The following is a 21,974-nucleotide window of genomic DNA, read 5'->3' on the forward strand; positions in this document are numbered from 1 at the left end:
GAACCAGTGTCTCTTCAACTTGCCTCAAAGAGGGTGAATCTCTATTTTGAGGGATTGAGAACCACAGCCATAGTAGACAATCTAAACAGTCATAAATATTTCTAAGTTCTACGTTCTACGGTATAAGATATTTAAGCTTATATAAATCTCCAATAATTTTCTCTCTTAAACATTCGGGGGAAAACACAGTAACAAATCCTCTCTAGAACACTTGTAATGTCCCCAGAAAAACAGATATTCCAACTTAAAACTTATGGCTTGAAAACCTAAAAGCCTGAGGAAGAAATGATCTTCAAGATATATACAACCTGACATGTGAGTGAACTAGCTACTAACTCCTCCACAGAAACTGCAAGGTGCTCAGAATTTACTAACAAGGTAATTTGCTCCCTTAAACCATTTCAAAGGCCAGTTCCCACTCAGTTCTCCTGTCTGAAACGCTCACCATGCCAGTGAGGCAGATTCTGGGAGGTCAAATAATTCAAGGCCCACTACTATCTAATAAAGATCAAAGTTCCTAGGCCTGTATTCCTCTCCTTATGCACTACCCACACTTACTCTCCTATAACCAGGTTAAAGTACCAGACTAGTATTTTGGATTCCCAGGTGATGTTATACTTATGATATCCTAACTCCAAGGATATAAATACAGGGTAGTTATATTACATATAACCCATCTGAAAAGATACATTATCTCTCTCTCTCTCTCTCTCTCTCTCACACACACACACACACACACACACACACACACACACAAAATACAGCAAGTTCTATTCCAAAAAGTTGGTAAGATGTATTAATATAGTATAGCACTATTAACTAACCATTAAATAAGTATATTTCTTTTTTTCTTTAAATTCCCTCCCATGCCCAACTGTGACCTCTGAACCCATCCTTTCCTCTGCTTCAGTGAATAGAGAACGGGCTTCATATATTTTTTAATGTTTATTTATTTTTAGGAGTGGCAGAGAGAGAGAGAGAGAGAGAGAGAGAGAGAGAGAGAGAGAGAGAGAGGGAGAGAGAGGGAGGGAGAGGAGAGAATCCCAAGCAGGCTCTGTACTGTCAGTGCAGATCCTGGACACAGAGATCAATCAGTCTAACCATCCGTGAGGTCATGACCCAAGCCGTTATCAAGTATCGGAGGTTTTTGTTGTTGTTGTTTTTCTTAAATAAAAATGATCCTGGGGCACCTGAGTGGCTGAGTCGGTTGAGCGTCCAACTCTTGTTTTCAGCTCAAGTCATGATCCCAAGGTCATAAGATTGAGCCCCATGTCAGGCTGCATGCTGACAGTGCAGAGAGCCTGCTTAGGAGTCTCTCTCTCCATCTCTCTCTGCCCCTTCCCGGCTTGCTCTCTCTCCTTCTAAAAATGAATAAACATTTGAAGAACAAGAGGAGAGGGGAGGGGGAGGAGGGAGGGGAAGAGGGGAAGGGGAGAAGGGAGAAGGGGAAAGGGGAGGAGAGGAAAGAAATAGAAGAGCCCACACAAAATGAGAAATTTGTATTAGTATGAGAATGCCTAAATAAATGGTATTACACACAGAAAACCAAAGGTATTTTGTATTAAGCTTATCTGTCAAACAATATACTGCATTTACCAAAGTAAAAAAGAACCACCATAAATAGGCTTAATATAATTTCTATCACAAATGATAACAAATCACACACATAATTGCTATTTTAATTCATTAGTGGATACAACTAAGTAGATAATGATGTAGGCTATGTCAGTTCACAAGGAAGGTTAAGGATAAAACAAATTCTTAGAAGAAAATAGTAAAAACAGGAAGAGATTCAAGAAAAGGAAAAAAACAGAAAGAGACCTGAGACCCAAAACAAATTTCTGGAGTAAGAAATTTAAATTATGCTTTGAATAACAAACAAAACGGGACCAAAAGTGTTTACCTTTGCCCAGGTGTGACATGATTCTCTGCTGGAACAACTGAGGCAGTGAAGACTTTTGTTTCAGAAAGCTGTATGGAAATGAATAAAAAAATACTTTGCTCTTATTTTACGTAACATAGAACCCAAAATGTATCCAATTTCTGACAATTTTGGGGCGCCTGGGTGGCTCGTCGGTTAAGCGTCTGACTTTGGCTCAGGTCATGATCTCACAGTTCTTGAGTTCAAGCTCCACGTCAGGCTCTGTGCTGACAGCTCAGAGCTGGTAGCCTACTTTAGATTGTGTTTCCCTCTCTCTCTGCCCCACCCCCTCTCATAATGACTCTGTGTCTCAAAAAAATAAATAAAAGTGATAAAAATTTTTTCATAAAATTTCTGACAATTTTTAGTCACCAGTACTCTCATTACACTTCACCCAAAAAGTGGTCTAAAACGGAGGAAATACACAAGTGATCATAACAATTTTGTTAGGGGGAAGGTAATTTTTAGACTGACAAACCCGAAAAAAGGACTTCACATCAGAGAAACAATGAAGTCAGACCAGGGTTCAAGTCCTAGTCACGCTATTCTATTTGACATTATACAAAATGAAAACACCAGTAAAACCACCACAAATGCCAAAAGTTTGAAAGAGCAAAAAACTGATGTTTCTTCTCCCCCCAAACAGATGGTTTTAGTATTTCATTTATTAGTAATCTGTATTTCTTTTTTATTAAGTCATAGGTTTCCTTGTTTTTATAAAAACAACTTTATTGGGGGTATATCACATCCAATAAACTGCAAATATTCAAAGCAAATAACTGGGTTTTGTCATATTTATATGCCCATGAAATCATCACAAAATCATGACAATGAACATATTTATTACCCTAAAAGTTTGCTCCTGTCCCTATGTAATCAATCCCTCCCACCACTCACCTTAGTCCCCAGGAAACCACCAATGTGTTTTCTGTGACTACAGATTAGGGTTCTATTTTCTAGAATTTTAAAATATGCAATCTTGAGGCACCTGGATGGATCAACCTATTGACCATCTGACTCTTGATCCCAGATCAGGTCATGATCTCACGGTTCTTGAGACCAAACCCCACATCAGGCTCTGTGTTGAAAGCATGGAGCCTGCTTGGGATTGTCTACCTCTCTCTGCCCTTCTCCCACTCTTGCTCTTACTCTCTCAAAATAAACAAACTTTAAAAATAAATAAGGGGCGCCTGGGTGGCTCAGTAGTTTAAGCGTCTGACTTCTGCTCAGGTCATGATCTCACAGTTTTTGAGTTCAAGCCCCGCGTCCGGCTCTGTGCTGACAGCTGAGATTTGGATTCTGTCTCCTTCTCTCTCTGCACCTCCCCACTTGGGTTCTGTCTCTCAAAAATAAATTAAAATGTTAAATAAATAAATAAGCAAACAATCTTTTTGTCTAACTTTTTTCATTGAACATAATTATTTCAATTCATGCATATCGTTTAAATGCCATTTGAAGTTTTGCGGGATTTTTTTTTTTTTTTTCAGAGAGAGAACATGGGAGGGGCAGAGAGAGAGAGACAGAGAGACAGAGAGAATGAATCTCAAGTAGTCTGTACACTGACAGTGCAGAGCCCAATGTGGGGCTAAAACCCATGAACCCTGAGATCACCTGAGCCCAAATCAAGAGTCGGATACTTAACCAACTGAGCCACTGAGGCACCCTCCACCTTTTGATGTTTTAAGGCACCCAGGATAAAATTTTTTGAAACCTTAACTGACATTATTGAAAGGTAGGCTCTTTTCACATTTTCAAAGTGGGGCATGAGCATTTAAAGGCTAAAAAGTTGATATAATGAGATAATGTAACTGCAGGAAATATTTCTCAAAGACTTCTATAATACATATTAACTTTAAATGTCTCAGAACTCTGAAATACTGGATAAAAATCAGATTGCCCTCACAAATTAAAACTATGATAGGGGCAGAGCAGGCAGTAGGTGTTCATTTTCTAGAAAAACAAATAAAAAGTGCTGAATAGATTACTGCTTGAACAAGAAGAGCTTACACTCTATTTCAAGGTAGTATCTTAAAGAGTACCAAGGAATCTGTTTTTGCCTCAACTCTATCTACCATGTAAGATTCTGTAAGACACAGAGAAAAGCAATAAAGGAATAACTCTGTGAAATGCAATGACAGAGAAGATCTAAAGCCATAAAAATTTTAGTTCAAATCAAATTAGAACCACCATTAATCACTAACATCCTATCTGACCCTGGCAGAAAACAGAAAATTAAATTCTTTCCTCCTTCTTTTTTTAAAAAAAAGGACTTGACTGGCTGTCAGTAAAACATGTGACTCTTGATCTTGAGGTCATGAGTTCAAGCGTCATGTTCGGTGTAGAGGTTACTTTAAAATAAAAATACTATCTTTGTGCGCATCTGTCTGGCTCAGTGAGTTAAGCATCCAACTCTTGGTTTCACCTCAGGTCATGACTGACACTGCAGCAGCCCGCTGGGAGCACAGAGCCTGCTGGGGATTTTGTCTCCCTTTCTCTGCCCCTCACCTGCTCATTCTCTGTATCTCTCTCTCTCAAAAATAAATAAACATTTAAATAAAATAAAATAGTTTAAAGAAAGTATTACGTAAAATGGAAGCATTCTCAGATTTCAAAAGACACAAGCCGTAATTTAATATTTAGGAAAAGAAAAAGACTGGAAAGAAATATGTAAAAATTATTTAAAGTGGATGCGGCTTTGAGCCCCATGCTGGGCAAAGCTTACTTAAAAGAAAATTTTAAAAAGGAGAAGGAAGGGAAAGGTTAATAATTCAAGTAATTTTAGATTGGCACCTTAGATTACTCATGTTTTAATAGCCATTATTTTTTTTTTTAATATTGAGAGAGAGAGAGAGAGAGAGAGAGAGAGAGAGAGAGAGAGAGAGCGCGTGCACAAACGAGCATGAGCAGGGGAGGGGCAAAGAGAGGAAGACACATAATCTGAAGCAGGCTCCAGGCTTCTGTCAGCACACAACCTGATGAGGGCAAGCCCACGAACCATGAGATCATGAGCTGAACCAAGTCAATGAGCCACGCAGGCACCCCTGTTTTTTTAATTTTTTAGATCGGTATCAAGCCCCGTGTGGAGCTCTGCACTGATAGCACAAAGCAGGCTTGGGATTGTCTTTCTCTGAGCGCCTCCCCCCCGCCCCGCCAAAATAATATAAGTAAACTCTTAAATAAATAAATAAATAAATAAATAAATAAATAAATATCAATAAATAAAAATTTAAAGATATACTTGTGAGTACAGAATGATAAGACGGGGAAAAATAATCTCAACAATTTCAAAGACTGGGTCACTTTATATTAAAGATCGATACTTCTAGGGCCTTTACTCTCCATCATGATGTCTGCTCTACCAGTCTATCACATACATATATGTTCTGGACTTTGAGGGTCAAACAGAAAAATGATATAAAATATGGCATAGGGCTATTAGTTCAGTTACATTTTTTAAAATTAAATCTTTTTTTATCAAAGAGCATGTTATGCTGAGCCCAGAGTTATAGATCAACACTGAGAAGCTAGTGTAGTACACTTGAAAATGGTTATCAAATAAATGAATATAAAAAGCTAGTCTAGTTTTAAGAAGAAGGGGTTGGGCCTAGAACCAGAATTTCAACTGTGACCCAAACACTATCTCCTTTAATTAAAATGTTATAAAAAATAAACATTCACAGGCCAGGGCAATAGTTATCAGAACAAAACAGGGGCTCCTGGGTGGTTAAGCGTCTGACTTTGGCTCAGGTCATGATCTCACAGCTCCTGAGTTCAAGCTCTGCATTGGGTTCTGTGCTGACAGCTCAGACCTGGAGCCTGCTTTGGATTCTGTGTCTCCCTCTCTCTCTGTTCCTCCTTTGTTCATGCTCGCTCTCTGTTTCTCTCTCAAAAATAAATGAACATTAAAAAAATTTAAAAACAGGGGTGCCTGGGTGGCTCACTCGGTTAAGCATCCAACTTCGGCTCAGGTCATGATCTCACCGTCCATGAGTTCGAGCCCCGCGTCGGCCTCTGTGCTGACAGCTCGGAGCCTGGAGCCTGCTTCAGATTCTGTGTCTCCCTCTCTCTGACCCTCCCCCTGTTCATGCTCTGTCGCTCTCTGTCTCAAAAATAAATAAACACTGGGGCGCCTGGGTGGCTCAGTCGGTTGAGCGTCCAACTTCAGCTCAGGTCACGATCTCGCGGTCCGTGAGTTCAAGCCCCGCGTCAGGCTCTGGGCTGATGGCTCAGAGCCTGGAGCCTGCTTCCGATTCTGTGTCTCCCTCTCTCTCTGCCCCTCCCCCGTTCATGCTGTGTCTCTCTGTCTCAAAAATAAATGAACATTAAAAAAATATATATTTTAAAAAAATAAACATTAAAAAAATTTTTTTAACATTTAAAAACAAAAGATAAGCTAAAAAATGATTTTTAGGCCTACTTAACACCTGATCCTTTTTTTTTTTTTTAAGTTTATGTTTTAGTAATCTCTACACCCAATATGGGGACCGAACTCATGACCCCCAGTTCAAGAGTCCCATGTTCTTCAGACTGAGCCAGTCAGGCATCCCTAATACCTTGTCAATTTTTTGTCAGTCAGTCTTTCTTTCTATCTATCTATCTATCTATCTATCTATCTATCTATCTATCTATCTATCTATCTATCTGCAGGGCAGGCAGGCGAACATGAGCAGGGGAGGGGCAGAGTGAGAGAGGCAGAGAGAGAATTCCAAGCAGGCTCCTCACTGTCAGCACAGAGCCCTACAGCAGGACTGGATCTCACAAACCATGAGATCATGACCTGAATCAAAACCAAGTTTCTTAAAAATCTTAAAAACACGATAATCACATGTCTGAAAAAGAGCCATGGGCAACCACAAGATGTTTCCAGCTTTTTCAAAGAATGCATGCCCTTACCAGAAAACAAGAGGAAGACAGATCTAATCTGATGCTAAATACTTACATCTTCAGTCCAGTCGTCTGTTGTCCACTCTTCCACCGAATTCTTCCAGGCCCCTGCTGACAATAATCATAGTTTACATCACAAAGTCAAATATCATCTCACTCCAACTAATTCTCTATCGTATACTGTATAAAATGTATCATAAATCTTATTAGTAATTTAGTTTACAATCTAATATGAAGCTCCTGATCTATTCTCAATAAAATGCCATGTAGTCAAATTCAACTTAGCTAGATACTATCCACATAAACTGAAAGCGAAGTCTCACACGAATTTTGCTTCAGTGTAGATCATATCCAAGCAATTCTGCCATGATTACTAAAGTATGAGCATAGCACAAATACACATATTTAACCATGAGACCCTTATGATATGTAACATTTAAAACAGAGCAAAATTCATTATGAAGCTGGCTTGGCTGGATCTTAATTTCAGGTAGATTACTGAACTACTGAATTTATAGATGCATCCTCTTTGTAAGATATTAAAGGGGTGCCTGGGACGGCTCAGTAGAAAGTGTACAACTCGGATTCAGCTCAGGCCATGATCTCACGGTCCTGGGTTGGAGACCCATGTCAGGCTCAACGCTAAGAGTGCAGAGCCTACTTAGAATTCTTGCTCTCTCTCTCTGCCCCTCCCCTGCTCATGCTTTCTCTATCAAAATAAATAAACTTAAAAAAGATATTAGGTCCATTCTATGGTTCCCTAATAGATCTCCAGCAAAGCTGAGCATTAGTCCTGCTCACATAAATTCTGGTGCTATATATTAATTCCTGATGAGCAGATGCAGAAGATCTGCTCAAACAATTCTTACAGAATATTTAAAAAAAAATTTTTTTTTCAACATTTATTTATTTTTGGGACAGAGAGAGACAGAGCATGAACGGGGGAGGGGCAGAGAGAGAGGGAGACACAGAATTGGAAACAGGCTCCAGGCTCTGAGCCATCAGCCCAGAGGCTGACGCAGGGCTCGAACTCACGGACCGCGAGATCGTGGCCTGGCTGAAGTCGGACGCTTAACCGACTGCGCCACCCAGGCGCCCCCAGAAAAATATTTAAAGGGAAGCATTTGTATTCAGAAATGCTGAACTACATGCAAATACATACGTGCAAAAATCAGAGAAAATGATTTCATAAGAAAATACACAAAGATATCAACTATAATCACCCCCAGGAAGTAAGACTGTGCATGTTTTCATTCCTTCAACAGGGAAGAAATGAGCTGGGCATCTGACCTACGATGAGGTTTGTGTATGCAAAGGACAAAAGGAAGAGAAGAAGGGGAAAACAATTGAGAAAAGGGCAGGTAACCAGATCTAACTTCCTTAGAACTAGGTCTATAACCTAATAACCAACTGTTTCATGAATAAACAGAAGGTGTTACCTATGAAAAGAGTCCTTCCTAATGGAATTCTTTCAGGTGGATGTCCCTTGTTTAGGACTGGTTATGACAAACATAGAATTGATGAATATATGCAGTATGGCGCTCTGTAAAACGTCCCCCAAGATATGCTACTATATAGGAGGTATTTCAAACCTAAAAAACATTCCCTCCTGTGTGAGAACCCTACACACATCACTGAGAGACGTCATCTATCATCATGGATCATAGGACATATACATTAAAGGAAGGAAGAACATGGATACAGGCACTGTTTGTCCTTCGTGCCTCTCAACTGCATGTATCCTTGAAATAATCATAAACATTAATACAGAATGTTCTGAACTGACAGTGTGATCCTTTCTACTGGTTCACTCATCATACCTTTTAATGGTTTCCGCAACTTTTCCACAAATATCATAACACAATTAGGAATTTAAGTGGACCCAAATATCTCTTTGAATTAAAACGTTTTTAAGGTTATTTTTTTTTTAATTTTTTTTTTCAACGTTTATTTATTTTTGGGACAGAGAGAGACAGAGCATGAACGGGGGAGGGGCAGAGAGAGAGGGAGACACAGAATCAGAAACAGGCTCCAGGCTCTGAGCCATCAGCCCAGAGCCTGACGCGGGGCTCGAACTCACGGACCACGAGATCGTGACCTGGCTGAAGTCGGACGCTTAACCGACTGCGCCACCCAGGCGCCCCAAGGTTTTTATTTTTGATAGAGACAAAGAGAGTGTGAGTGGGGGAGGGTCACAGAGAGAGGGAGACACAGAATCCAAAGCAGACTCTAGGCTCCAGGCTCCAAGCTGTCAGCACAGAGTCTGATGTGAGGCTCGAACTCACAAACCACGAGCTTATGATCTGAGCCGAAGTCGAAAGCGCAACTGACTGAGTCACCCGTTCACTCCCAATTCAACAGCCTCTTAAAACTAGGAAGAGGTCCTAGTTTAAGTGAAAAAACACGAGTTGCAATTAGTCCCAGTCAGAAATCAGTAGTGAAAAGTTGTTCTCTAGACCTCTGCCTAGGCTTCTTAGAGATCACCCTGTACGCAAAGCTAAATATATCTAAGGCAAACCATCTACCTACTCTCCACTCTTACATTCCTTCTGCAATGTGATTTTCTTCAAGGCACTGATACATAATCCCCAATGTTTTAATAGATCTCCATCAAGACTTTTCTCTAAGTAGATATATAGTTTTAAAAACTCACAACTAGGGGTGCCTGGGTGGCTTGGTTGGTTAAGTGTCCAACTTTGGCTCAGATCATGATCTCCAGGCCTATGAGTTCAAGCCCCGAGTCGTACTCTGTGCTGATAGTTCAGAGCCTGGAGCCCGTTTGGATTCTGTGTCTCCCCCTCTCTCTGCACCTCCCCCGTTCCCACTCTTTCTCTCTCAAAAATAAACAAACAGTAAAATAATTTTTAACTCACAACGAGACTAACTTAAAGGGCAGCCAGTACACAGTGTTCCTGGTGCTGCCTCGATCCAACCTACCCTATGGTTCATGCTGTCAAATTTATCATAGGTGACAGTACTCTAAAGATTAAGGAATCCTACAAAAAGCTGGGGTTCAACGTAAGCAGTTTTAGGAGCATTCTAATCAAGAAAAAGAAAACAACTGCAGAGGCTCGAAAATCACTCCTAAAACATTCATCTTCAAGGCCTTTAAGACTCTTAGTAGGAAACAATTTATGGTGGAATTTTTCTCAGAAACCCTTCATCATCAATCATCAACCAACCAATACTGGGTTAAAAGCCTACATGTTTGGGGCGCCTGGGTGGCTCAGCCGTCCACCTCTTGATTTTGGCTCAGGTCATGATCTCAGGATTCATGATTTCAAGTCCTTCATCAGGCTCCATGCTGGCAGTGTGGGGCCTGCTTCACATTAACACTTTCTCCTCTCTTTGCCCCTCCCCTGCTCAAGCTTTCACTCTCTCAAAATAAATAAATAAAAACTGGAAAGAAAAAAAAAAGACTACATGTTTAGCATAATGTTAAATACCAAAGTCCTATTTCACTGGAAAGACAAAAATGTTGTGGGTGATCATGGTGTATATTTTTAAACAATAAATCACCCAGAGCTGATTAATAATTGGAAATGTGGAGGACAAAAAAAAGTTAATGAAAGCTAGAAAGGGAAGAGAAAGTTTATGGGGAAAACAAAGTATAGCAAAACTCTTAAAAGTTGGGGGGGGGGGGCTGGCTGGGTCAGTTGGAAGAACATGCAACTCTTGATCTCAGGGTTAAGTTCAAGCTCCACGTTTGATACAGAAATTACTTTAAAATAAAATGTTAAAAAAAAATCAGGTCAGCTGGCAAGGCTCAGTCGGTTGAACATCCAACTCCTGATTTCAGCTAAGGTCGTGATCTCACAGTCTGAGAGATCAAGCACATGTTGGGCTCCATGATGACATTTCTGAGCCTGCTTGCAATTTTCTCTCTCTCTCTCTCACTCTGTCCCTCCCCCACCCTCCCTCTCACTCAAAATAAATAAAAACTTAACAAATCCTGAAAGCTGGAAAACAGCTGGGAAGATCCATCGATTGGTCGATCGATCTAGATTGAGAAGGGATACTCCAAAGGAGAAAAACAATGACGAGGCATTACAAAACCCTCTATATAAAATATCGAAAGTATCCTGAAATTTACAAAATACTGGGGCACTGGGTGGCTCAGCTGGTTAAGCATCCAACTGTGGGTTTTGGCTCAGGTCATGATCTCACGGTTTCATGGGTTCTAGTGCCACATCAGGCTCTACGCTCATGGTGCAGTCTACTTGGGATTCTCTCTCGCCCTCTCTCTCTCTGCCCCTCCCCAACACACACTGCCTCTCTCTCAAAAAGAAACTTATAAGTTTACAAAATATTTTTCCAAAAATTGTTGTGATAAAATACTCATAAAATTTACTACTGTGATCATTTTTAAATGTCCAATTCAGTGGTATTCAGTTAAAGCACACTTTCATATATGTATATGTAAAGAGACTGGCCTAACACTTAGAAGGGTCTTATGAAAATAATCACAAATTGAGACATGGAGATTATAGTTAGAATTTGAGTACATTTAATAAGAAGACAATATACGTAGTCACAACCAAGTGCAACAAGTGGTTATGTCAGACCACAGAGGAGGCAACCCCTTATCAGAAACCAGGGCCAGGGTGCCTGGGTGGCTCAGTCAGTTAAGCTTCTGACTTCGGCTCAGGTCTTGATCTCACAGTTCAAAAGATTGAGCCCTGGATCAGGCTCTGTGCTGACAGTGCAGAGCCTGCTTGGGATCCTCTCTTCCTCTCTCTCTGCCCCTCCCCTGCTTGTGCTCACTTGCTCTGTCTCTCAAAAATAAATAAGCTAAAAACCCACCCTAAATATACAGACTATAAAAATTACAAGACATTACATGTAAAACAATACAGGCTCTGATCCTAATACTATTGTGAAATATTAGGCTTTTACAATAAGACTTTGTTCCCCATTACTCACCTATAAACCTACACCTCAAACGTGGGAAAACATCAATGATACTGATTTATTTTCAGCTTAAAACAATAAATTTGAGGTGCATGCTTTATGTTGCATTTAACTTGATGTTAGCATTCTATCAAAAGCACATTAAGGTAGCCATGTAGGAAAAACGAGATAAAAATCTGTGCTGCCTTGAAGGCCAATCTGTAAAACAATTCCATAATCAAAAGTTGGTATTTAAGGGGCAAGCGGGTGGCTGAGTTGGTTCATCACCCAACTTCAGCTCAGGTCATGATATAGTGCTTGGGTTCCAGCCCCATGTCCAGCTTTGCACTGACAGCATGGAGCCTGCTTCAGATTCTCTGTCTCCCTCTCTCTGCCCCTCCCCCACTCACATTTTTTCTCTCAAAAATAAACATTAAAAAACATTTAAGTTGATATTTAATCAAGCAGGTGTAAAAATATACTTTTTACAAATATTCACTTGATGAATTCTACTTAACTAGCCTTGATTAAAATGGCAGACACTGTAAGCATTTTGAAAGATTCTTTTTATTTCAACTAAGCTCTATGTCCAACAGGCAGCTTGAACTTACAGCCCCAAGATCAAAAGTTGCATGTTGTACTAACTGAGCCAGACAGCCACCCCGAAGATTTTTAACTAAAGAATTAAGAAAACCATACCTTTGAGTCCATAGGAATTTTTGTGTGGCAGATCCTGAGCTACATTATGAGCATTTGATGCCAGTTCTGCAGATCAATGTAAAATGGAAGGTTTTCACATATCAAAATAATGAAGGTATTCATCAGAAGAGAAACTGTTTAGCAACTTAACAAAATTAAAGCATCAAAGCTGATCCAGGCTGTGCATCCGAGGAGAGGGAAACGTACTGCAATCAATACTGTGACAGCCCGGGGCACCTGAGTGACTCAGTTGGTTGAGCGTCCAACTTCGGCTCAGGTCATGATCTCACAGTTTGTGGGTTCGAGCCCCACATCAGGCTCTGTGCTGACAGCTCGGAGCCTGGAGCCTGCTTCGGATTCTGTGCCTCCCTCTCTCTGCCCCTCCCCCACTCCCACTGTCTCTTTCAAAAATGAATAAACGTTAAAAAAATAAAAATAAAGAAAATACTGTGACAGCCCACACTGTACCTCAACTATAAATCCTATTAGCCAGATAGCCTTTGAACATTCAATTGCATCAACTACACTTGTTCTCATCCCCATGTTCACCAAACTCCCTTCCCACTTGTTAAAACCATTACAATGTTTTACAAATATGTTTAGTATGTTTCGACTTATAAATCATTATTGTAACTATCCTTCAGTCATTCCATTTTCCATAATGGAGGGTCTGCCTCTAAAGAATGGATTTGATCACAATCCTGTCAAAAGTCATGTTTTTGAGCCTATAATTATGGTTGAGGTCCACACGCAGAACTGTATGTTTTCAACAAGAAAATGCCATTCTGTGAGGCCCCTAGAGAAACAGCCCCAGCACTCTTATCAACTGACATCCTTTAACTGTATTCTGCATTAAACACATTTCCTTGTTTTTCAGCAAGGAATCTACTACTCTAAATGCGAATCGGGGGAAAAAGGGGAAAGAGAGGAGCCCAGAGAAGACAGGTGAAGGGAAAAGAAGAGGACGTGGAGAGAAAAAAGAAAAATAACAGTTAAACAACTAATTCAACATTGTTTCGAAACCTGATTTAAAAATCAGTAAGAATTATGAATAAAACCACTTAAAAATACCATGTGCAGGTTTCTGTATGGATGTTTTCTTTCATTTCAATAAAAAACAAGGGCTAGAATTTTAAGATGGGTATGATCTAAACTTTGTTGATCTTTTTCAAAATTCGTATGGGTTATACGCCAGTATCTGTACTTTTCTATAAAAACTTTAAAATCAGGGAGACTGGCTGGCTTGGCTCAGCCAGAAGCACAGGTAACTTTGATCTCAGGGTTTTAAGTTCGAGCTCTAGACTGGGTATAGAGACGACTTCTAAAAAAATTTTTTTACGGTTTTTTTTTAAATTTTTTTTTAACATTTAATTTTTTTGAGACAGAGAGAGGCAGAGCATGAACGGGGGAGGGTCAGAGAGAGGGAGACACAGAATCTGAAACCGGCTCCAGGCTCCGAGCTGTCGGCACATAGCCTGACACGGGGCTCGAACTCACAGACCGTGAGATCATGACCCAGGCCGAAGTCAGACGCTCATCCGACTGAGCCACCCAGGAGCCCCTAACGTATTTTATTTTGGAGAGAGAGAGAGAAAGAGGGAGACAGAATCCCAAACCGGCTCCAGGCTCCGAGCTGTCGGCACATAGCCTGACACGGGGCTCGAACTCACAGACCGTGAGATCATGACCCAGGCCGAAGTCAGACGCTCATCCGACTGAGCCACCCAGGAGCCCCTAACGTATTTTATTTTGGAGAGAGAGAGAGAGAGGGAGACAGAATCCGAAGCAGGCTCCACGCTCTGAGCTGTCAGCACAGAGCCCAACGAAGGGCTCAAATCCATGAACTACAAGATCATTACCTGAGCCCAAGTCAGATGCCTAACCAACTGAGCCATCCAGGCACCCACCCCTAGGTGTAGAGATTTCTTAAAAACTTAAAACAAAATACAAATTTCTTTAAATAAAAATTTTAAAAAATTTTTTAAATATTTGAGGGAAACAGAGCATGAGTCAGGGAGGAGCAGAGAGAGAGGGAAACACAGAATCTGAAACAAGCGAACTCACAAACCGCCAAGATCATGAACTGAGCCAAAGTCGGACATTTAACCAACTGAGCCACCCAGGCACCCTAAAATGAAAATTTTTAAATCAAATTTTCAATTTACACCAAAAAAAAATCTGCTAGGATTCTGATTAAACATACACTTCACGTAAACATCAATTTGAGGAAAAATATAACTTTTTAATAACATACTGAATCTTCAGTTCATAAGTACTGAGTATCTCTCTCTCCATTTTGGGGTCTTGGTATTTCTCATCAGGTTACATAATTTTCAGCATACAAATATTAGACATACTTTATCAGATTTAATATAAATATTGCATGTTTTTGTGTGAACTATAAACGGTACCTTTTTTTCCTTTTTAATTATTTGCAATTGTTGACAGCTCATACAGAAAGTCTTGATTTTAGGGTTGGTCACACAATCACATGCATTTGTTAGAATTCACCTACTTATAGCCCTTCAAAAGGGTAAATATTACTGCATATAAAGCATATCTCAATAAACCTGACATTTAAAAAAATCAGCAAGGAAAATTTTCATGAGGTAGACTACCATTAATAAGTCCAAAGAGAGTCAGTAAAAACTAAGTTTCACAACAACCAGACATGAAATAAATACGGTATATTCTTTCCATTCATTTCTTCTTAAAACATATATATACAAATATGTATACGCGTGTATACACACACATATATACATATACACACATACATACATATAAATTTTTTTTTTTTTTATTTTACAACAGGGAGAGAGAAAGAAAGAATGAGAATCTTAAGCAGGCTGCAGGCTCCAGGTTCAGTGTGCAGCCAAGGCACAACTGTGGGATCAAAAACTTGAACCCAAATCAGAAGACGGACTTTCAACTGATTGAGCTTCAATTTTATATTTTAAAATAAAATTTTATATTTTACGTTTTCACAGGTAGAAGGCTGATGATCTGGCATATCGTTACACTGCCAGGCATTTGAAATTTTTTGAGGCTACAGATTTTTTTTTCCATTTTCTCTCTGTTGATGGTCTATAGAAATACATCTATTGAACTTCTATCTAGCACCTTTTAAAACTCCCTTATTAATTTTAATATTTTATCTATAGATTTTTAGATCATTTCAAGAAATGACAGGTTTTTACTCTTTCAAACCCTTCGACTTTTTTCAGTCCTTATTGCAATGATTAGGACCTCTAGTACATTGGTATATAGAAAGAGTAAGAGGAAGCCCCTTTACCTCCTTCCAGAGAAAAAACATTCAACAACACATCATCATTTACTGTAATGCTTGCTGTATGTTTTGTAGATATCCCCTAAGATTTCTTTCTATTCCAGATTTGCCAGTTTTTTAAAAAATCAGAAATGGATATTAGGTTTTGTCAAATGCATTTCTTTAATAAGGAATTTTAAGCTTTACTCGGTTAAAAGTATAAATAATTATTTTTGTTATTGAGATATAACTCACACAAGCATACAATCCATCCTCTTAAAGTACATATTTGAATAATGTCTAGTATATTCACAAGTTATGAAACAATCATGACTATTCCAGAATTTTTTAAAAAATTGTTTTTAACATTTATTCATTTTTGAGAGATGGAGACAGAGCACAGGCAGGGGTGGGGCAGAGAGGCAGAGACACAGAATCTGAAGCAGGATCCAGCCCAACACAAACCACTCACAAATTGTGAGATCATGACCTGAACCGAAGTCTGATGCTCAACCAACTGAGTCATCCAGGCATCCCCTATTCCAAAATATTTTCATCACTCCAAGAAGAAATCTTTTTATTTTTAAGATTTTATTTTTAAGTAATCTCTATACTCAACATGTGGCTCAAACTTACAACTCTAGAGATCAAGTCACATGCTCTACTGAAAGAGCCAGCCAAGCGCCCCATTCCAGGCAGAAATCTTGAAACCATTAGTAGTCATTCCCCATTTTTCCCCAAATGTTTCCAACCCTCAGCAACCAACAATCTACTGCTTTTTTTTTTTTTCCCCCTGATCTGGACATTTCCTACAAGTGAAATCATATACTATAAAATATGTGATCCTTTATAACTGACTTCCTTCATTAAGCATGATTTTTTTTTTCAAGTTAGTTAATTAATAACATACAGTGCAGTCCTAGCTTCAGGAGTAGAACAGAGTGATTCATCTCATATATGACACTCAGTGCTCATCCCAAAAGTGCCCTCCTTAATACCCATCACACATTTAACTCACCACCACCACCACCCACCCCACCAACCTTCAGTTTGTTCTCTGTATGGTTTGGAGTGCCTGGGTGGTTCAGCCAGTAAGGCATCTGACTTCAGCTCAGGTCCTAACCTCACGGTTTGTGGGTTTGAGCCCCACATCGGGCTCTGTGCTGACAGCTCAGAGCCCGGAGCCTGCTTCAGATTCTGTGTCTCCCTCTCTCAAAAATGAATAAACGTTAAAAAATATTTAATTACAAAAAGAGTCTCTTATGGTTTGCCTCCGTTTTTATCTTATTTTTCCGTCCCTTCCCCTATGTTCATCTGTTAACTTTCTCAAATTCCACGAGTGAAATCCTATCTGTCTCATTGCACTTAGCATAACAGCCTCCAGTTACGTCCATGTTGTTGCAAATGGCAAGATTTTACTTTTTCATCATGAAGTAGTATTCCATTGTACTACACTCCATGTAGTATTCAATTCCATACATTCCACTGTGTGTGTGTGTGTATATACACACACACATATACATATACACATATATATACACACCACATCTTAATACATTTATCAGTTGATGGACATTTGGGCTCTCAGCATGTTTTTAAGATTCATTCATGTTGCAGCATACATCAGCACTTCATTCCTTTGTATGGTAGAATGAATATTCCATTGTATGGATGATACACAACAATTTACTCCTCCATTCATCCACTGAAAGGCATTTGGTTTGTTTCTACATTTCGGCCATTATGAATTATGCCTCTATGAACATCTGTATACAAGGTTTTATGTAAAGCCGTGTCTTCCATTCTCTTGAGTATATGTATCTGGGAAATGATTGATTTTTTAATGTGAAAGAACCTTGATTACCAAGCATAAATTTAACATGGTCATGATGTATTATTCTTTTCTATCTTACCAAATGGTTTTCCAATATTTTGGCTTAAGATTTCTACATTTTTGTTGAAGAGTGAGATTAGTCTGTAATTTCAAATGTTAGCACAAAATTTACTGACATGAAGTATACTTTAATGCCTGATATTAATTACAATTGTGATTATATTAAACCATCAATTATACATAATATATACTTTAATTATACCTATAATATCAATATCCCTTTTCTCATTCCTATAACCAATTATGTATGCTGTTTCTCCTTCCCTTGATCAGTCTCACAGTAAGCTTATCAATTTTACTAGTGTTTTCAAATAACCATTTTTATACCTTTTGTTGATCCTTTCTATAGTATCCTTGATTTCTAGTTCATTGATGGTGTTTCTGTGGTGATGGCACAGTCCTGTTTTTTGACCAGAATCGGTGTTATATGGGTGGTTTGCTTTTACATTATTTATTGAACTACACTTTTATATTTTCAGTTATAATTCATGAATTGCCAAATTATGTTTTTATAAATATAACTGCAGTAGTTAATGATGTATTATCATGAACAAATCCTAGAAGCTCCAATTAACACGTATTTGTCCATGAGTTTCCAAAAAGAAATAATCCAAAAACATCAGGATACAGAAAAAAAACTACAAAAGCAATTGATGCCCAAATCTACTAGTCACCTACCACTCTATCTGGCCAAATTTGTGTCCATCATCAGGAATGATACTTTTCAGTAACAAACCTACCCGTAAGAAATTACATATATCCCTGACACACTGAGATTTGAGTGTGAATTTGTACTGACTTACACAGATTGATAAAAGCCTCTTCCTCAGAGTGCACAAGGGAAAAATCAAATACCTTATGGTCAATGAGATTTTTAAATGAGACCCTGGAGGTAAGAACCAGCTAATAGTCTCAGAGGTAGGACAGCAGCCTGCTTTTCATTCTTCTCCATCAGTACATCTTTGTATGTTAAGAACTCAAACATTTAAAACACATCTTTGACAATAGACACTTACCAGTCCCCTCATCTGCACCATTCTGAGCAGCTTCCCAAACTATTGGCTTTGTCCCACACCCATCTATAGATGGAGAATCTGAATAGTCCGCAGGATTAAATGTCCTTGTGTTTGAAAAAAAAAAAAAAAAAAGAATTAAAGTGCAACAATTACCAAAATCACAACATTAACTATATATCATCTTCTTCCTCCCCAAATACCCTGTCCTTCTAAAAGCCAATATAATAAAATTCACACTGGGGCAACTGGAACCCCTTAGATGGTCAGTTGACTCAGGTCAGATCTGGATGATTTGGCTCAGATCATGATCTTACAGCTTTGGGCTATGCACTGTCAGCAGAGAGCCTGCCTGGGATTCTCCTCCCTCTCTCTCTGCCCTCTCCCCTCCCTCTCTCAAAAATAGGTAAATAGGGGCAGCGTCTGGGTGGCTCAGTGGGTTAAGCATCTGACTCCTGATTTTGGCTCAGGTGGTGACCTCACTGTTTCTGAGTTTGAACCCTGAGTTGGAGTCTTCACTGGCAGTGCCCCTCCCTCACTCTCTTTCAAAATAAGCTTTAAAAACAGGTAAACAGGGGTGCCTGGGTGGCGCAGTCGGTTAAGCGTCCGACTTCAGCCAGGTCACGATCTCGCGGTCCGTGAGTTCGAGCCCCGCGTCGGGCTCTGGGCTGATGGCTCAGAGCCTGGAGCCTGTTTCCGATTCTGTGTCTCCCTCTCTCTCTGACCCTCCCCCGTTCATGCTCTGTCTCTCTCTGTCCCAAAAATAAATAAACGTTGAAAAAAAAAATTTAAAAAAATAAAAAAATAAAAACAGGTAAACAAACATTAAAAATTTTTTTTTCCTAACTTCACCATCTTTCCCCTATTTAATTATAGCTAACTCTTCTTGACTATCAGGATGTAGATTTTCTAAAAAGCAGAGGTTGCCTAGGGAACCTTCCATATGTTCTTGTATGATGTCCTTATTTCCCTAAGTTGCTGCACTCCACATTCTAAAGCAGATGTACACAACTATAACTGTATTAGGAAGAATAAGGGTTCTCACGGAAAACTTCCCTTAAAACTAAGACTAGACTTAAACACAAAGTGTTTATTTCCCAGAGTAAGAATCCAGATCCTTTTTGTATAAAAACAGTGAATATAAAGAAAATGTTTCATCAAGGTTTTTTTCCCGTTGAAATTCTAAACACCCATATTCAGATGTCTAACTAGGGCCAAATTAATACTATCTCTAAAATTTTCAGAATAGAATTTAAAAATTTTTTCCAGCTTTACTGAGGTATCTGACAAATAAAAAAAATCACAAGAGTATTTTTTAATGTAAACTGAAAAAACCACAAAAGAGTTTAAAAAGCTGGTCTGGGCACACAAGGTATGTATTCCAGCCAATATGCTCCCTGTGTATCCATCTTTCCTTTATCCACAATGAGCTCAAGCAGGAAACAGAAATGGCAAGAGGTATCACCTGAAGGCAATGACCCTCCCCTGCTACAGTGCTACCCTGGAGCTAAGGGTTTTCCTGGAACCAATTCCCTTCCTTTCTCAATCGTCATCTATATACAGATGGCTTCTATAAGCTTAAAAACTTTTCCTAAAAACCTAAGGGGAGCTAAGGCTTTAAAAGAAAAAAAAATTTTTTTAATCTTATTTAAAAACAAAAATTTTTTTTAACGTTTATTTATTTTTGAGACAGAGAGAGACAGAACATGAACGGGGGAGGGTCAGAGAGAGAGGGAGACACAGAATCCGAAACAGGCTCCAGGCTCTGAGCAGTCAGCACAGAGCCTGACGCGGGGCTTGAAGTCACGGACCGCGAGATCATGACCTGAGCCGAAGTCGGACGCTCAACCGACTGAGCCACCCAGGCGCCCCTTAATCTTATTTTTAAGAGAGAGATACAGAGTGCGAGTGGGGGCGGAACAAAGAGAGAGGGAGACACAAAATCCAAAGCAGGCTCCAGACTCTGAGCTATCAGCACAGAACCCAATGCAGGGCTTGAACTCATGAGGTGTGAGTTCATGACCTGAAATAAAGTTGGACACTTAATCAACTGAGCCACCTAGGCACCCCAAAGGGGAGCTAACGTTTTAGAAGAAGGAAAAAGTAAAAGAACAACCAGAAATTATGAACAATTGATTATATCACCTGTTTAGTAATAATATGTTCACTGTTTAGAAAAAAATAAAATAAAAATACTAACATGTTTATATAAACATTGCATTAACTCACCATTCAAGACAATTGCTGGATTTATCAACCTAACTCTTATGCAGTGGTTTGCAACAAGGGGTGATTATGCCCACCCCCCACCAGGTAATATCTGAAGATTTTTTTTTGATTGTCACAACTTGAGAAAGGATGCTACTGGCATGTAATGGGGAGAGGCCACGGATGTAAAGGATACCCCACTACTTCAACAAACTATTATTCAATCCAAAATGTCAAAAAATAGCCAAGGACAGAAAGCCTATTACAATACAATTTTATTTGCATTTCACTTTTTCACAATTTTCTTTTTTTGTGGCACTTAAAAAATTTTTTTTAGTTTTTATTTGAGAGAGACAGAGAGACAGAGACAGAGAGAGAGATGGGAGATGGTGAGATGGTGAGAGGGGCGGGGAGGGAATAAGAATATCTTAATCAGGCTCCACACTCAGCTCAGCTCTCAGACCCACAGTGTCTCCATCTCACAACCACAAGATCCAGACCTGAGCCAAAATCAAGAGTAAGACACTTAACTGATTGAGCCACCCAGGAGCCCTTTCTCTTTTTAATAATTAACATCTGATTCACCAGGATAAATAAATTGGGAACAGGACAGAGGCAGAAAAACCCTTGAGTAATACCTAAAGAGAGTAATAACTATAAAAATAGGATGGCTCAGACTTACCCCATGCCGTGTGTTGTGAATCTTCCTGCCCCTCTCCCTCTTCCACGTCCAAATCCTGAAAACGAAAATAGTACTGTTAAATAGTATTTATACCCTATAAAATTATAATTCTACCAATGTCATTCTCTACACACCCCAAACAACACTATCACTGTTCCTAACAGCACCAACATTATTCCCATCTGGTGCACCCAATCTGCTGGTCACTACTGAAACAACTATCTACACAGTTATTGATTTTAAAGGATAGAAGGGATTTCATTCCGCTTATATAGTACTTGTGATATGTTGCAACTTAACACAGGCAGCTTATATTAAAAACTATTCTGGGGTTGCTTGGCTGGCACAGTTGGTAGAGCACCAACTCTTGGTCTCAGGGTCATGAGTTCTAGCTCTGCGCTAGGCAGGGAGCCTACTTAAAAAAAAAAAAAAAACCTATTCTAGATGTTTTAAAATCAGTTACTGCAAATACCGTAACATTTTAAACTTCTACTATAAAATCAAATGAGAAAGAG

At 39.3% G+C, this 21,974-nt stretch overlaps 1 protein-coding gene across 9 annotated transcripts in view; it reads right to left on the bottom strand.

The window, feature by feature from the left end:
- The window catches only part of UBAP2 (ubiquitin associated protein 2), a 110,574-nt gene that overhangs the window by 29,164 nt on the left and 59,436 nt on the right, over nucleotides 1-21,974 (bottom strand). For 5 of the 9 annotated variants that reach the window (XM_086683382.1, XM_086683378.1, XM_086683385.1 and 2 more), the window contains 5 exons: nucleotides 21,460-21,514; nucleotides 18,573-18,676; nucleotides 12,395-12,460; nucleotides 6,861-6,916; nucleotides 1,904-1,971 (listed from right to left, as the gene is read on the bottom strand). In XM_086683382.1, the coding sequence (XP_086539508.1) occupies nucleotides 1,904-1,971; nucleotides 6,861-6,916; nucleotides 12,395-12,460; nucleotides 18,573-18,676; nucleotides 21,460-21,514 (349 nt within the window). Of the gene's footprint in view, nucleotides 1-1,903; nucleotides 1,972-6,860; nucleotides 6,917-12,394; nucleotides 12,461-18,572; nucleotides 18,677-21,459; nucleotides 21,515-21,974 lie in introns of those variants that run through there. The other 4 variants (XM_086683379.1, XM_086683381.1, XM_086683380.1 and 1 more) reach the window with 4 other exon arrangements.

The sequence above is a fragment of the Puma concolor genome, chromosome D4 (assembly GCF_028749965.1).
Source record: "Puma concolor isolate L17-30 chromosome D4, mPumCon1.1.hap2, whole genome shotgun sequence".
In the NCBI taxonomy this organism is placed as follows: domain Eukaryota; kingdom Metazoa; phylum Chordata; class Mammalia; order Carnivora; family Felidae; genus Puma; species Puma concolor.